Here is a 14,421-nt window from a genome sequence, read left to right on the forward strand (position 1 = left end):
TGAAGTTTTCCAGGGCAGCTCATCCTGGGCTTCAGGCCCCTCCCTTCTGGCCCTGCCCTGGGCTCTGTACTTTCTCTCAGCTCACCTGCATCACTGGTCCCTTATCTCAGTGATAAGGACCATTGGTCTTATCAGGTCCCAGATAACAGCCGAAAAGCCTGGAAGCTGAACGAAGCCAAGGTAATTTCCTTTCTAGTCTTCTCCTTGGCCTTCCTTGGCTGCCCTGACCCCAGCCACTGGGGACCTGCATCCAGCAAAAGAACATTGGCCTGGGAGTCCCGTCCGTCCCGGGGGCCTGGTGTCCACTTGGGTGTTAATTGTTTTAAAGGTATTTCTCATAGGCTTACTGTGGTCTGGGCAGTGTGGGAGCACAGACGGTCAGAGCTCTGGAATGAGGGTTGTCACCTGTGGGGTGATCTGATAGGGGCCCCATCCAGGCAGGGCGTGGCTGGTATCCCCTGCAGAGGGAGATGGGGATGGGATGGCGTGGGGAGACCAGGGTGGCAGGATTGCAGCAGATGAGGTGGGAGGGGGTGGGGGTGATGGGAAATGAGTCTGGAGGCCTCAGTAAGGATTCTGATTCTTTTTTTTTTGGCCGCGCCACGTGGCATGCGGGATCTTAGTTCCCCGACCAGGGATTGAACCTGTGCCCCCTGCAGTGGAAGTGCGGGGTCCTAACCACGGGACTGCCAGGGAAGTCCCAGGATTCTGATTCTTTACTGTAGAAGAAAATGGGAAGCCACTAAGTTACAAGCCGAGCACTTACCCTCCGTCTCTCTGTGTTGATCATGTTTTCATGTTAAGACTATGAAAACCAGTAGCTGCTACCTTTTGAGCTTCTGCCCTGGGTGGGACGCAGGACTAAGTTTATTCCAGCAGTTTTGAGAGGAGCTTGGAGTCAGTGGAGCTGGAATGACTGTTGTAGTTGTCCAGGCAAAAGCTGATGGTGCCTTGGACCAGGGTGGAGGCCGAGGGGTGGCCTGGGAGCTCAGCCCCTGGCAGCTCGGCCCCTCGCGGCAGCCCCCTCAGTTTTCCCCTTTGTAAATTTCAGAGCTTGCAGGCTCTAAATTTCACCCATTGCAGGCTCTGTTTTGGTGTTGCAGCCTTTTTAGCTCAGATCCTGGTACCTGCCGAGGGTGGGGAGGGGCAGCTGGGGTCTCAGGCTCAGGCCATGAAGTCCCCAGGTGAGCGGAAGGGGCACCCCGGGTTGTTAGGGGAAACTGAGTCAAATTCAGACTCTGCCTTATGCTTCTTTCCTGAAGCGGGAGGGCTGAGAGCTGCCCTAAGAAGGTTGGGTTGGATTCACCTCTTGTGTCCCAGAGCCAGGCACCTGCCAGGTGTGACAAACACGGTTTGGGTGAGCCCTTTGACCTCATGTGGGCTATCTCTGCATCCTTGCCATGAGGGATAGATATATGCTGACTGGCTGACTGAATGAATGAATGGGAATACAGTCCTGCCTAGAAGGGCCTCGCAGATCCTTGTAGAGGCCCCAAGTCCTGCGAGCGGTTCATGCCTTTCCCTGAGCCAGTGGAAGGGTGCTCATGTTATCCCAAAGGGCACATGAGCCAAAAAAAAAAAAAAAAAAAAAGAAAGGTTTGTCAGGCATCCTTGGATTATTTTTGGCTCTAGTTGACTCAGGCTGATCTTTGAACTAGTCTCTGTTCCCTAAGCTACGTTCGGACTGATGGACAGTGGGGCCAGGACCTGGAGACTTTCCAGGCAGAGAGGAAGCCATGGGGGCATGTGATCCTGAGGTCACCGTGGACCTCTGCCCTGGGGAAGGTGGGGGGAGACCTGTAGGATTTCTGTTTCTGACGTTGCTTGGGAGGGAACAGGGAGAGGAGGGCTGGTAGCTGCTACCTTTTGAACTTCTGCCCTGGTGGGACACGGGGCTACGTTTATTCCAGCAGTGTTTGCTGAGCCCCCAGGCCAGCCCCTTGATCCTCGGGGGTGTCTGGGAACCAGTTTGTCTTTGAAAGCCTGGCCTGGTGGAGTAAACATTCTGGAAGACCTTTACAGCTTCTTAGGAAAACCTAAGAGCAGGAAGGGTGAGGAGAAGCAAGGCTTGTCATCCTTACAATGACCTTGTGAGGAACATGGTGTCACCCATTCTTCAGGTGAGGAAACAGAGGCCTGCGGAGTTTGTAATAATGTGCTGCGGTCTCGAGCAGGTGTGGGGGTCCATCCGGGCTCTGTCTGCTTCCAGAGCCTTTGCTTTTCACACCCGCCAGGACTTGGGGTCAAGAGAGGGCGTGGGTGGCCCCGCTTCTGGCTCCCAGCCCAGCACGCAGCGGCTCTCTCCTGGCTTGAAGAGGACCAGGTGATATCTGATTCACTGCTTTGTGGTGGTGCGCTGCTACTGAGGCCCAGAGAGAGGCATCTGGAACCTTCCAGATAGTAGGGGGTGGAGGAGTAGACACCACCCTCCCCTCTCCTGCCGGGCCGTTGAGACCTGTGGCCGCTGAAATTTCCTGGCCTCTCCATTCTTCCCCACAGCAGTAGGTGGAAGGGGGCCGTGTGGATTTTCAGTGTTTGGGCACACGTGTAGCTTTGCATTATTATTTCTTCAGATCTCCAGAATAACCCCAGGAGATGGGTGTCTCCGTGTTATACCGAGGAATCCAGCTGAAGGTCACACAGCTCCACAGAGGGCGAAGGAGCCTCACATTTCTTCCTCCGTTTGGGGAAGGGTGGGGCCTGAGGCTTGCTGGCTTCCTTGGGTGTGGTGGGTAGGGCTGGGGTGGACCTGGAGGGAGGGGCAGGAGAAAGCCCCAGGGCTCACTTTGCCCTCCTGGGCAACCGGCCCTGCTCCTGCTCCTTCCCCCTCGTCCGTTCCCTCCCCTTCCACTGCACAGGCCCCTTTCTGCTCTTCCTGACTCTTGCTTTCTGCTCTGGGCCTTTCCCCTTGCTTGTCCCTCTGTCTGGAACGCTCTTTCCAGCTCTTCTCAGACCTTCTTCAGGTCTCTGGCAGAGGTCATCTCCTCCGAGAGGCCCTCCCTGACCACCCCCGCTGAAGCAGCCCTGCCCTCCCCATTCCTCATTTTCCTGTCCCCTTTGTCACCGCTGTGTTCCTTTCTTACCCGCGTCCCCCACTGGAGGTCAGCTGCATGCAACCACAGGCCTTGCTGTCTTGGTCACCGCTGTGTCTCCAGAGACGGAACAGGTGCCCAGTAACCTTGTAGAATCAAGGAAGGACCCACCCTCACGGCCCCTGCTTTTGTGTCCTTCCTCCTGGCCTCCCAGGCTGGGTCTTTGAGCCCCTAGACGCCGTCTCAGTGAGAAAGAAAAAAAAGTGCCCAGTACTCGTAGCCATTCTGTTGGGATCTCTTGGGCATAAACAACCTCGCAGAAACCCAGCCTCAGACAAGGTCACCGGAGGCCATGATGAAATGGGCAGAACAGGCCCTCTTTATAGTTTTGTCTAAGCACAGAGGTCACCATGCCACCCCCAAAGTACCAGGCAATCCCCCCCTCGCCAAGTGAAGAACTGCTCCTCTTTCACCCCACCGTAGAATTGCCGAGCTTCCTGATCCAGAGCCAGCCCCAGCTTCCTTAACCCTCCCCAGATTACGCCTCTATAACCCAGATCCTATGACAGGTTCTTTTCAACACCTTCATCCCCGGAGGTCTGGTGGTCCCCCAGGTGTGTGTCCTGCCTCCCTCGGCGACCGGTTATCCGACTCGTCCACCCACGGGTGCTGCCCGTGGGGTGTTGACACCAGGGGGAGATAGATCTGGGTTGTTCTGGATTCAAATCCAGGTTTCTCTTGATCTTGATCTTGACCTAGTCTTTTTACTTTTAGGATCAAAATTACCTTATTTCTATCACCGTGCCACTGGCAAGGCCCTTCGGATGCCACGATGGTGTTATCAAATCTGATGTGCCCCCTGTGCCCTAGGTGGGCTTTGTCCTCATTTTTTTTTTTTTTTTTTTTTTTGCGGTTCGCGGGCTGCTCACTGTTGTGGCCTCTCCCGTTGCGGAGCACAGGCTCCGGACGCGCAGGCACAGCGGCCATGGCTCACGGACCCAGCCGCTCCATGGCATGTGGGGTCTTCCCGGGCTGGGGCACGAACTCGTGTCCCCTGCATCGGCAGGCGGACTCTCAACCCCTGTGCCACCAGGGAAGCCCCTGTCCTCATTATTGTCCTCATTTACAGATGGGGAAACTGAGGCCTGGAGGGGAAGTCCCACCACTGGGGTTCCTCCAGCTCTGGAATGACTGACTCTTGTTTTTTGTTTTGTTTTTGAAAAATTTTAAGGCTGTATTTACAACTCTTTTCATTTAAGTATATGTTATTTTGTTTATATACCATTTTCACCAGTATTAAGACAATAGAATACTGTGTGGCTTATTGGGGATCACTTGTGAACAATAATTCTTCATTAACAAAAACATTTTTTAATTGAAGTATTGTTGATTTACAGTGTTGTGTTAATTTCTGCTGTACAGCAAAGTGATTCAGTTATACATATATACACTTTCTTTTTTTAAATATTCTTTTCCATTATGGTTTATCACAGGATATTGAATATAGTTCCCTGTGCTCTACAGGAGGACCTTGCTATTGTTTATCTGTATATCCATACGGTAGCTCACATCTGCTAATCCCAACCTCCCACTACATCCCTCCCTCAACCCCCTCCCCCTTGGCAACCGCAAGTCTGTTCTCTACATCTGTGAGTGGAATGACTGACTCTTACCCACCTGTCCTCCCACCTTGGGACCCCCAGACACATTAGGGGTGGAGGCCACTGGTGGACACTAATCAGTGAGGTCATACAGGTTAAGACTGAATGGTGTCTGCAGAACCAGGAGTTCTTGGAGCTCAGTGCCCAGGAATCAGAGCCCACACCCCAACAGCAGCTCTCCCTGTGTCTGTACACCGAGCTCAGAGCACTCCTCCAAGTTCACGGCCCACCTCTTGGCCCTTCTTACCCACCCGGAGCTCAGCTCTTTGTGCCAAGGGAGTCTCAGCTGTTTCACATTCTGATGAGACTGAGCTCTGGAATGCTCTGACTTTCCTGCTTAGAGAAAGAAGTAACTTGGGTCTGTTTGGAAGAAAGTCTGCATTGTGGGGAAATAAAGGGAGAATAATCCTTCTCTATGTGCAAAACACTAAGCCATGGTTTTGCACCTATGAATTTAAACTTCAGGCAACCAGGGACTTCTCTGGTGGTCCAGTGGTTAGGACTCTGCGCTTCCATTGCAGGGGGCACAGGTTCGACCCCTGGTCGCAGAACTAAAATCCCATGTGATGTGCAGTGCGGCCGGGAAACAAAACAAAACAAAACAAAAGAAAACAAAAGAACTGCAGGCAGCCATGTGAGTTTCTATGATTATTCTCACTTGATAGGTGGAGAAATAGGCTCAGAGGAGTCAGGTCACATGCCCAAGGACACAAAGTGGCAGGATCTGGACTTGAACTTGGGTTTTGGATCCCAAAGCTGGTTCTCGTCCCCCAGTTCTATAGTTGCCCTGGATTTCAAGATGCTGGGCCAACCTAGGACCCCCTGTCGGAGACAGAAGGGCTGGGACTGGTGGTGGCCGCTGCTGACCTGTCCACCTCTGTTCCCCACCCTCGCTCCCCAGGCTGTGTTGGAAGCATGTCTCCTCCCTGAAGGTGGCCAATGAGCCTGTCTTGGCATTCACGCGGGGCAGCCCTGAGCGAGATGCACTGCAGAAGGTAATGGGAGGGTGGGGGGCACCCAGCGGTGTAGGGCCTGGGGCAGAGACGGCCTTCAGCAGCCCCCATGATACCTCTCCGTGCCGACAGCCACCCACGCCCTCCTGCCTCTGCTCCCAGCCCCGGGAGGAAACTGGGAATCTGGGGAGAGCTGTGCATCTGGAGGGGGGTGGGGGACCTGGGAGCAGCAGGGTGGCAACCTGGGTCTCTCTGGGGTGCCAGGTCAGGGGTCATTAAGTCCATAGATATTTTATGCTTAAACACATTTTCCCGGGAATTCCCTGGCAATCCAGTGGTTAGGACTGCGCCCTCACTGCTGAGGGCGTGGGTTCAGTCCCTGGTCGGGGAACTAAGATCCCACAAGCTGCAAAGCCACAAGGTGTGGCCAAAAAAAAAAAAAAAGGAATGCTCCCATTAATCGCCAGTGTTCTAAAATTGTGAGATTTCACATAAATTTCAGACACAGGTTTTTAAATCTTTTCTCTAATGGGAAGACCTGGCAATACTGGCCTCTTACCTTCCTGCAGGACAGGAAGTGACAGTGTGGGAGCTGAGTCTGCCCCCGCCCCTGGGGAGCACGCACAGCGTCTCTGACCACAGACCCCGCCCAGCCCCCTCCTCGCTTCTGTTCCTTCCTGGGCATCCGCGTTGGCAGACTCTGCATCGGTGTTTGAGGCGGGAAACAGAGGCGAAGGAAGTGCTCATCTGACCTCTCCTCCTCTCCCCAGGCCTTGAAGGAGCTGAAGGGCCGGACGGAAGCCATCCCGTGCGTGGTGGGGGACGAGGAGGTGTGGACTTCGGACGTGCGGTACCAGGTGTCTGTAAGTCCAGTCGGCGGGCAGGGCTCAGCCTCTCCCCTGAATCTGGGGCCTGTCTCTTGGGCAGCACATAAGCATGCAACATGGGGTCTCTGCCTCCAAAAGGACTTAAGAGTCCCTGCAAGATTTTGAATTTCGTGGACCGCTATAAAACTTCCAAAGGCAGTCTTAGGGGACTCTCGTAAAAGATGCCAACATCGCGCCTGCCAAGAAGAAGTTAAAAACAGCAGCTGGGGCTTCCCTGGTGGCGCAGTGGTTGAGAGTCCGCCTGCCGATGCAGGGGACACGGGTTCCTGCCCTGGTCTGGGAAGATCCCACATGCCGCGGAGCGGCTGGGCCCGTGAGCCATGGCTGCTGAGCCTGCACGTCCGGAGCCTGTGCTCCGCAACGGGAGAGCCCACAGCAGTGAGAGGCCTGCGTACCGCCAAAAAAAAAAAGCAACAACAAACAAACCAGCAGCTGCCCCCAGCTTTGCCATCGCTTTGGAAAAGTTAACCCACTCACCAGCCTAGGGAGTAAGAAGCAAGGATAGAATGTCAGAATCAAAGAGAATCCTTCCGTTAACAGATACACACTCTATATATACAGTAGATAAGCACCAAGGGTTCACTGTCTATCTAACACAGGGAACAATATTCGATATCTTGTAATAGCCTGTAATGGAAAATAACCTGAAAAAATATATGTATAACTGAATCACTTTGCTGTACACCTGAAACTAACACAATATTGTAAATCAACTATACTTAAAAAAAAAAAAAAAAAAGATAATCCTTCCAAAGAAAGACAGTCACCAAAGTCCTGGTCTGTATTTCGGAACCAGTGGTCTAGCTGACAATGAGCTCAGCAGAGGTAAGCACCCAGGGTGTGGCCAGGTGTCACCTCCTCCTAGAAGCCCTCCTGTTGGAGCCCAGACTCCATCCACAGACACATCTGCTGAGACCCTGTCCCCTCTGCACAAGCTCCTCCCTCAGTCCCTGCCACCCCCCTTGGAGGCTGGAAGAGCAGGAGGTTAGCTGCCCATTTTGCAGATCAGAGGAGAAGCTCAGAGACAATCAGTGACCCTCCTGGGGTGGCACAGTTAGATACGGACCAGGGATGATGGATGCACTTTCCCCAGAACCATATCCCCTTGATTTTGATTCCAATGAATTCATTCACACCCTGACTATTTCTAAAGGGGATTTCAAAGCAGAGTGTTAATTAGCATATGGCAGCAAGATAATATTCTTGCTGTGACCTGCTGGTCATGAAATCCTGAGGCCCTAGGCACTTGCTGGAGATGACCACAGACTTGCCTTTAGGCCTCCTGGTGTACAGTGGAGAGGAGAACACATCACTTGCTCTAGTCAGAGTGTTCCTGAAATAAATCCCCGCCCCGCTGTGTGGTAGGAGAAGCACAGCCATTTCTGATACTGGGCCCAGAGACAAATTTCTCCTGAAAGTGTCAGAAGGACACAATGATGTGACAAATCCCCGCAAGAGTCACACATCTCATGCATGGATGTTTCGTGGGGCTGCTTCTCACACACTGTCGTGTGGACTGAGGATGTCATCAAAGCCCAGTGCCTGAGGATGCCCAGAGGTCGCCCTGCAGGCCCCATGTCCACTGCTGGGGTGGGTTTTCCATCCAGAGCTCAGGCTGCAAATCGATAGCTGGTAGCTTTGTTTCCAAAACCTAAACATGGGGCGATTTCATGTACAAATTCAAATGTCTGGCTTCTCTTGAGAGAAGGAAGATGTGGCCACACAAGAGGCCTTCCTGTGAGCCCGCATGTGGGGTGACCCTCTCGCGGCTCCGGTCCCCAGCCCAGCCCTCTCCACTCATCCCTCTTGCCTCTCTGGCCCTGGCAGGCCTCTCAGAGCCCTGGCCAGAGCAGTAGCTGGTCTGCGTGTCCCTCCTGCATTCTCCTTAAGTCTTTCTCTCAGCTGGATAATGGGACAGTGATAAGACAAACTGCCTTTCCTAGCAAGTCCCTGGGAGGCATCTAGTCTGGCCTGACAGTTAAGAAATGGCACCCATACCGGTGCCTCAATTGTCAGTCTGTTCAAGAGTGAGAGTGACATTCTTTGGTGACAGTTGGGGATCTTGACCAGGACTCACGGCCGAATGGAAGTCTGCGTGAAGTCTGCCACCCACAAGGTGGCCTGAGGGTGAACCCCTGGGTCTGCTCCAACCCCAGGCAGAGGCACCACCCCATCCCTTTTTATCCCTTGTTATGGCCATGACAACTTTAGCCCAGAAAGGCTTAAAGCAAATATGCACCTTGGCTATGAACAAAAGGGAAGTGTATGTGTGTCTTTGTGTGTGTACACATATATATGTATTTTTTCTTAATTTATTTTCTTAATTTATTTTTGGCTGCGTTGGGTCTTCGTTGCTGCACGTGGGCTTCCTCTAGTTGCGGCGAGCGGGGGCTGCTCTTCTTTGCGGTGCAGGCTTCTCACTGTGGTGGCTTCTCTTGTTGCGGAGCGTGGGCTCTAGGCGCGTGGGCTTCAGTAGTTGCGGCACATGGGCTTAGTTGCTCTGCGGCATGTGGTATCTTCCCGGACCAGGGCCCGAACCCATGTCCCCGGCATTGGCAGGCGGATTCTTAACCACTGTGCCACCAGGGAAGTCCCACGTGTGGTTCTTGTTGGCTGTGGTTAAGAGCCCCTTCCAAGAGCCCAGGGAACCATTGGAGGGGGTTAAGGAGGGTGAGACTTTCCAAAAAAGCCCATTGCTCGCTGGAATGCTTTCTGATTTCAGGATAGAGGAGGGATTAGGAGTGTGGGCTTGGCAGAAGAAGTGAGTCCGGACATAGATGTTTGGAGGGCCAGGTGCCCGCGGGCAGCCAGGGAGCTGGGATGGGAAGGTGGGTGGAGGGCCACGATGAGGAGTCCACAGCAGGTGGGTGGCCTGGGAGGCCGAGGAAGGCGTCGTGTACGAAGCCGTGGGAACAGCTTGGAACAAAGCACTGAGGATTCCATGCGAGGTTGAGAGGCGCAGTGGGCGTCTGGGGGGGGCGGTGTCTGCTCAAATTGATGAGCTCCTCACCTGCCCCCATGCGGTGAGCAAGGGCAGCCTTTGAAATCATGTGGTGCTGCTCCCTGAGGGATGCTGGGTCCAGGGATGGGCACCTGACCCCAGCTGGGCCAGTCGGAATTACCTGCCCTGGAAACTTGGATCCAACAACAAGCATCTTTCTTTGTGGGGCTGGGAGCTGTGGGGAGGGCATTGAACACCTCCCCACAGAGGATGAGAGAAACTAAGGAAGCGGGTCTGTTGAAAGATGCAGGACACCAACTCTCAGAGGAGCAGAGGCAAAGGAGAAGGAGCCTCAGGGTTTTCAGGCTGGGCCTCTCGAATCTTCCTAAGACCCAGCTGCATCCCACCCTAGTCACCATGAGGAGGCCCCTTTCTGCCCACTTGCTGGTTATGTATCTTTGAGCTGCTTGACTTCTCTGTGCCTCAGCTTTCTCATATGTAAAATGGGGTAACAATCACACCACGGAGGGATGTCGTCAGGGTTCAACGGATTAATCCGTGTCAAACACTTGGTGCCTCTGCACGCGGGAAACTGACTAATGTGAGCTTTGACAGTAACTATCACTGTTCCTTAACCAGGGACAAAAAAAAAAAAAAAAAAAGAAGTGAGAGGCAGAACTGTTTTTTTATTTGTGGTACGTGGGCCTCTCACTGTTGTGGCCTCTCCCGTTGCGGAGCACAGGCTCCGGACGCGCAGGCTCAGCAGCCATGGCGCACAGGCCCAGCCGCTCCGCGGCATGTGGGATCTTCCCGGACCGGGGCACGAACCCGTGTCCCTTGCATCGGCAGATGGACTCTCAACCACTGCGCCACCAGAGAAGCCCCAAGGCAGAACTGTTTTTAACCACTGGAAGTTGTTCACTACCTTGTCAAGAGACTTTCTGCGAACCCACCCCAGTTCTCACATAGGTGCCATGTGGGGTTTTGTGATATCACTGAGTCCTGTCCACAGGCAAGAAAGATCCTGAGGGGTCCACACAGCATCTTCCGTTATTCCTGATGGATTTCTCCACAAGGCAGTTTAGGGGCTAACGGCGGGCTAGGGTGGGAAGTTGGGCTCCAAGCCCTATGATGACATTGGCCTAAGAAACCCACCTGCTTGGAGTTTATGAAGCCAGGAACTAGCATGTGCTTTGGACGGATCAGGAAACTCACAGGTCTCTGATTTAGGGGAGTGAAGGGCTGGCCCTTTTGCAAATGGGCTGAGCACACATCTGTCCAGATGGAGCCCTGAGCAGCATGTGCAGGGTTAAGGGGGTGGGCCCAGGGCCCCTACTCTGAGAGTTCTGAAGATGGCCTGGGGCAGGGGTCACCCACAGAGGCATCCTAGGGCCCCTGCGGCTGGATCAGCAACCAGAGGGGCCACACCTGGAGTGTCAGCACAGCCTGGGGTCTGCAGGCTTTGCAGGTCTGCACAGGTGTGTGCCAGGTGTCAGCCCAGAGCGGCTCCCACGGCCTCGCTCACCTGGTCTCTGTAACTGCCCAGAGCCCGACCTCACCTGCAGCTCCGCCGGCCTCCATGGCCACTGCAGCACCTGAGTATTTTTCCAGACACTGGGATTTTGATAACCCCCTGGTGGGCACTTCTGGTTTTCATTTCCCATACCACCTCACTGACCTGGCCACGTGCCATCCTTGGAGCCCTGGCATTTGGGGCCGTGGCGGCGTGAGGGCAGGAGCTCTGTTGCCGGGATGTATTGCTGACTTGGGGTGTCTGCAGTCCACTGGGATTGGATGTGCTGAATAGAAGGGCCCGGGTCCCCAGCTTCTTGGCCACTGAGGGTCACAGGCCAATCTCAGGTATAGACAGGATACAGGTGACCATGCCAGGGGGGGCCACTTGGCACTCAGACCAGACCAGTGCTGCCCAGTAGAACTTTCTGAGATGATAGTGGAAATGTTCTGAATCTGCCCTGTCCTCTTCGGCGGCCACCAGCCCCACATGGTTATTGAGCACATGAAACCTGGCTTGTGCCATGTGAGGTGAAGTTCCAGTAGGCACGTGTGACTAGCGGCTGCCTTATTAGACAGGAAGGCCCTAAACAGTCCATTGGAAGACTTATAGGTGGTGAAAGTGCTGATAATTATGGTGTAAAAAATAGGTCGGGGGCTTCCCTGGTGGCGCAGTGGTTGAGAGTCCGCCTGCCGATGCAGGGAACACGGGTTCGTGCCCCGGTCCGGGAAGATCCCACATGCCGCAGAGCGGCTGGGCCCGTGAGCCATGGCTGCTGAGCCTGCGCGTCCGGAGCCTGTGCTCCGCAACGGGAGAGGCCACAACAGTGAGAGGCCCGCGTACCGCAAAAAAAAAAAAAAAAAAAAGGTCGGGAAAGAAGTGGTGTTTCCCCCGCCTTGTTGCCCAGGCTGGCATTCAGCACCGCCGGGTTGTTTATAAACGTCTGTTGGGGTTTCATCCCTTTTCGACGAGTTCATCTGGGTCCCAAGCACGGGGCTCGAGAAGCAGTTGCTCTGTTCCTTTAGGGCCTTGGGGTGGCAGAAATCCTGAGTGTTTCACAACGCAGTGCATCGCCTAGGGCCTCCCGTGGTGACAGCCCACCACCGAGCCTCACGCCAGACCCAGGTGTAAGGGCAGGAGCTACGTTGGAGGACTTCTCACCTGTGACCCCATTTGGTCCTCCTCCCCATGCTTTCCCTGACGGGGAGACTTGGAGAAGGAAAGTCAGTTTACAGAAAGCTGCACAGCTAGTAGGGGGCAGAGCCGGGATTCGAACCTGTGTCTGACCAAAACGTCCATGCTTTCCCTCAAAGACTGTTCTGTTCACACCTTTCTCCTGCACCGTGAACCTTCCAGAGCTCATCCAACAGCAGGTGCCCCTGTAACTCTCAAGGTGGAGAGGTCAGCGTGGGCCCGGGCGATTGGAGAAGGCATCATGGGGATTGGAGGGCAGAGAGCGAGTGGCCTGGAATGCCAGCTCTGAGCCCGGCTCCATCCCCACCTGCCCTGGCACCTCCCTCCTGGACAGCGACCTCACTCTTCTCTCTTCTTTCAGCCCTTTAACCATGGACACAAGGTGGCCAAGTTCTGCTATGCAGACAAGGTGAGTCCCTGGCGACTGTGGGGTTGGGGTGCTACCCCGTCTTGCCCGGTTAGTTGCTGCCATGGGGGTAGAGGTCAGTCACTTCTCCCCTCTTGGGCCATGGAGGATGGGGGCGTCCGGGGGGCGGCTGGCACTGAGGGCGTCCCCAGGCTCGTGTCTTTGACTGGGCCAGGCGTGCCGGGGTTAACTTGCGCCTAATGAGAGCTGCTTTGGCCAGGGCTGGGACATCCCCGCACATGCCCCTTGTGAGGCTACCCTGATTTAGGGAGGGGGAGGGGGTTCTGGAAGGCTGAGTCAGGGAAATTGGAGGCATCGTGGATGAAAAGCCAGGCAGAGAATTGGCATCAGGGGGGGCCAGCGAGAGGCCGTGGGGTCAAGGCGCTGGTGTCACGTGGTGATGAGGGCAGTTGGCCACTGGGATGCCAGCGGCAGGTATCTGTCTCTGGCTGCAGTCCTGGCCTGGCAAGGGCAAGGTCAGGCCCGGACCTCAAGGGCTGGAGGCTCTGGACAGCGGCTTCAGGAGCACCAGGCCCCAGGAGTAAGAGAAGGCTCTGATGAGACCACGAGAGAGAATGGAGCGAGCCCTTGGCATGTTGCCCTACCTGGCAGGCCCCTCGGACTCCTCCAGACTGTAGCAGGGCAGGCTCGGAGCCTGGGGCAGCCCAGCTGGCCATGGGACGTGGCCTCTGCCGCTGTAGGGGGAGGGGACTGAGGGCCGAGGGAGCCAGGGGTCTTCCCCGGGTGAAGAGTGACCTCACCTCCAGATCTCTCCTCCCTCCCTCGCTCCTCTGGGACCCTTCCTGCTGCAGGAGGAAGCCCCCAACCTTTCCCTCTTCATCAGGCCCTGCTTCACAGAGCCATCGAGGCCGCCTTGGCCGCCAGGAAAGAGTGGGACCTGAAGCCTGTTGCAGACCGGGCCCAGGTCTTCCTAAAGGCGGCAGATATGCTGAGTGGGCCGCGCAGGGCAGAGGTCCTGGCCAAGACCATGGTGGGACAGGTGAGATGCCCACCGGCACAACCGGGGCTGTAGGGGAGGCAGTCATACCCCATCCAGTTCAGCAGGTGTCAGCTGAGCGGCTTCTGGGTGCCCAGACCTGCTCTGCGTGCAGGAGCCCAGGTGGTGGTGTCCTTGAGGGACCAGGCCTCCGAGAGGGGACAGACCTGTATACTTTGTAGACAAGGTGGATTGAACTACGCTTGCGTGTCCTACTCTGGAAATGGCCCCTCCCATCCACTTCTGTCCCCGCCCTGGGCCAGGCCCTTGTCCTGCTTTGCCTAGACTGACAGTTCCCTACGCGGTCCTCCAGGCTCCATCAGACCTCTGCAGCCCTCAGAGCGCTTTCTGTGACACCTCCAGCAGGTCACTCTAGCCTTATGAACCACCGAGATCTCTCTGTCTCTGGCCGAGGGTCACGTCCCAAGTCCTGAGCCAGCCCGCAGGGCCCATCCATTCCCACCTCTGTCCAGCTCACTAGCCGCTCTGCCCTTTCCTGTCAGGCCATCCCACCCATGATGTCACCAGCCTGGACCTAGCAAGGCTCCCGGACACCTCAAGCATCCCATCTCCTGCCTCTGCCCCAGGTCCCCTGCCTGGAATGCTCCCTGTCTTCTCTGCCTCATGAACTCTTAACTGTCAAGGTCTAGCCCAGATAGCACCTCCTCTGTGAGGCTTCTAGAACCTTCTTAGTCCATAACGATCTGTCCTACCTCTGTGCCCGCCCCCCTCCCCAACATGCTGTTCCTCTGTCAATTATAGCTCAGATTCCATCGGGCTGTAATGACTTCCTTTGTGTTTGTTTCCCCTTTACAAGGTTTTTGGGCATGGTAATCA

At 55.2% G+C, this 14,421-nt stretch overlaps 1 protein-coding gene across 1 annotated transcript in view; it reads left to right on the plus strand.

The window, feature by feature from the left end:
• ALDH4A1 (aldehyde dehydrogenase 4 family member A1) overlaps positions 1-14,421 on the plus strand; it is a 32,776-nt gene that overhangs the window by 4,604 nt on the left and 13,751 nt on the right. The window contains exons 2-5 of the mRNA XM_081226057.1: positions 5,595-5,688; positions 6,417-6,509; positions 12,543-12,590; positions 13,432-13,587. Coding sequence (XP_081082183.1) covers positions 5,595-5,688; positions 6,417-6,509; positions 12,543-12,590; positions 13,432-13,587 — 391 coding nt within the window. The remainder of the gene's footprint in view (positions 1-5,594; positions 5,689-6,416; positions 6,510-12,542; positions 12,591-13,431; positions 13,588-14,421) is intronic.

The sequence above is a fragment of the Mesoplodon bidens genome, assembly GCF_964165515.1.
Source record: "Mesoplodon bidens genome assembly, chromosome: 2".
NCBI classification, from domain to species: Eukaryota; Metazoa; Chordata; class Mammalia; order Artiodactyla; family Ziphiidae; genus Mesoplodon; species Mesoplodon bidens.